At 40.3% G+C, this 1,265-nt stretch overlaps 1 protein-coding gene across 1 annotated transcript in view; it reads right to left on the minus strand.

Moving 5' to 3' along the window:
* Positions 1-1,265, minus strand: part of SEH1L (SEH1 like nucleoporin) — a 34,543-nt gene that overhangs the window by 10,095 nt on the left and 23,183 nt on the right. The window contains exon 5 of the mRNA XM_012811823.2: positions 635-733. Within this exon, the coding sequence (XP_012667277.1) occupies positions 635-733 (99 nt within the window). The remainder of the gene's footprint in view (positions 1-634; positions 734-1,265) is intronic.

The following is a 1,265-nucleotide window of genomic DNA, read 5'->3' on the forward strand; positions in this document are numbered from 1 at the left end:
CTACTGCCACTACCCTATTTGAGAGCCACAACGAATTCCCACCTGGACATAAAAGCTTCTTCAACCTGAACCTACTCCCTTCTTCTGCAAAATAGTTTCCACAGCTCTGAAGAGTCAAATCTTCTGTCCTTGATAACCCCCATTCACATTACCCGTAAGATAAAACTGAGACACTGGACGCTAGGTCTTGCAGATAAGTCCCGCCTACTTCTCACCACACACCTTTCTGTCCAGTATATTCCAAGCACAGTATAATTAAGTTGCCTCCTTCTTGTCCACACGCCTTACCATGTGCATTTTTCTCCAGTTGGAGTTATTTCCATCCTAACTCATACTCATTGTATAGTCTTCTAAGTGAACCTTCCTGGCCCTAAAAATACATTAGTTCCCCCAGGTAACATTCACCACGCTTTTTTCCCATTATTTTGTTTTCCCTGCAAAATGGTATATGCTGGAAGATCAATTACCTTCTCCTCTTTATCATCCTACCCTACATTATCAGACCCTTAGCATAATACAGAATATCAGTAAATATGTAAAGAATGACACATAAGTCAGTTAAGGAATAAAGAAGAAACATTTTAAAAAATTAAATGCAATTCTGAACAATAATTAAAACCAAAGCAGTACTGACCTGGTGTTTTCATTATATTCAAAAATCTGAACCTTGGCCATTGCATTTGGACTGCTGTCATCACTTCCTACAGCTATCATGGGAGAATGAGCCCGAGAACTAGAAATAGAGAGTAGAAAACATTTTACGTAACAATGAAATTCATATACATTTAATTCAGAGAATTAAAAAACTGGAACAAACAGACAAATATCTTACAAGTGAGCCTGTCCCTCTGTGGCTTCTGCATCTGTGACACACATCTCATACAGCCACATACTGCAAGTGTGTGTGCTTAAGAATATGACACTCAAGAACTCAGCATACCATTCTTTGGGACTGTTTTTAAACCACCATTTTATTATAACTTAAAATAGAAAGGACCTGTTTTCCAAAAAGAAAATGGTTATGGCCTGGCAGTATGGCTCATGCCTGCAATCCTAGCAATCTGGGAGGCTGAGGCAGATGGACTGCCTGAGCTCAGGTGTTCGAGACCAGCCTGAGCAAGAGTGAGACTCTGACTAAAAATACCTGGGCACCTGTAGTCCTAGCTACTTGAGAGGCTGAAGCAAAAGGATCCTTCGAGCCCAAGAATTTGAGGTTTGATGTGAGTTGTGTCGCCATGGGTGACAAGAGTGTAACTCTGTTTTTT

The sequence above is a fragment of the Otolemur garnettii genome, unplaced genomic scaffold (genome assembly GCF_000181295.1).
Source record: "Otolemur garnettii isolate 467f Iridium unplaced genomic scaffold, OtoGar3 scaffold00176, whole genome shotgun sequence".
Taxonomy (NCBI): domain Eukaryota; kingdom Metazoa; phylum Chordata; class Mammalia; order Primates; family Galagidae; genus Otolemur; species Otolemur garnettii.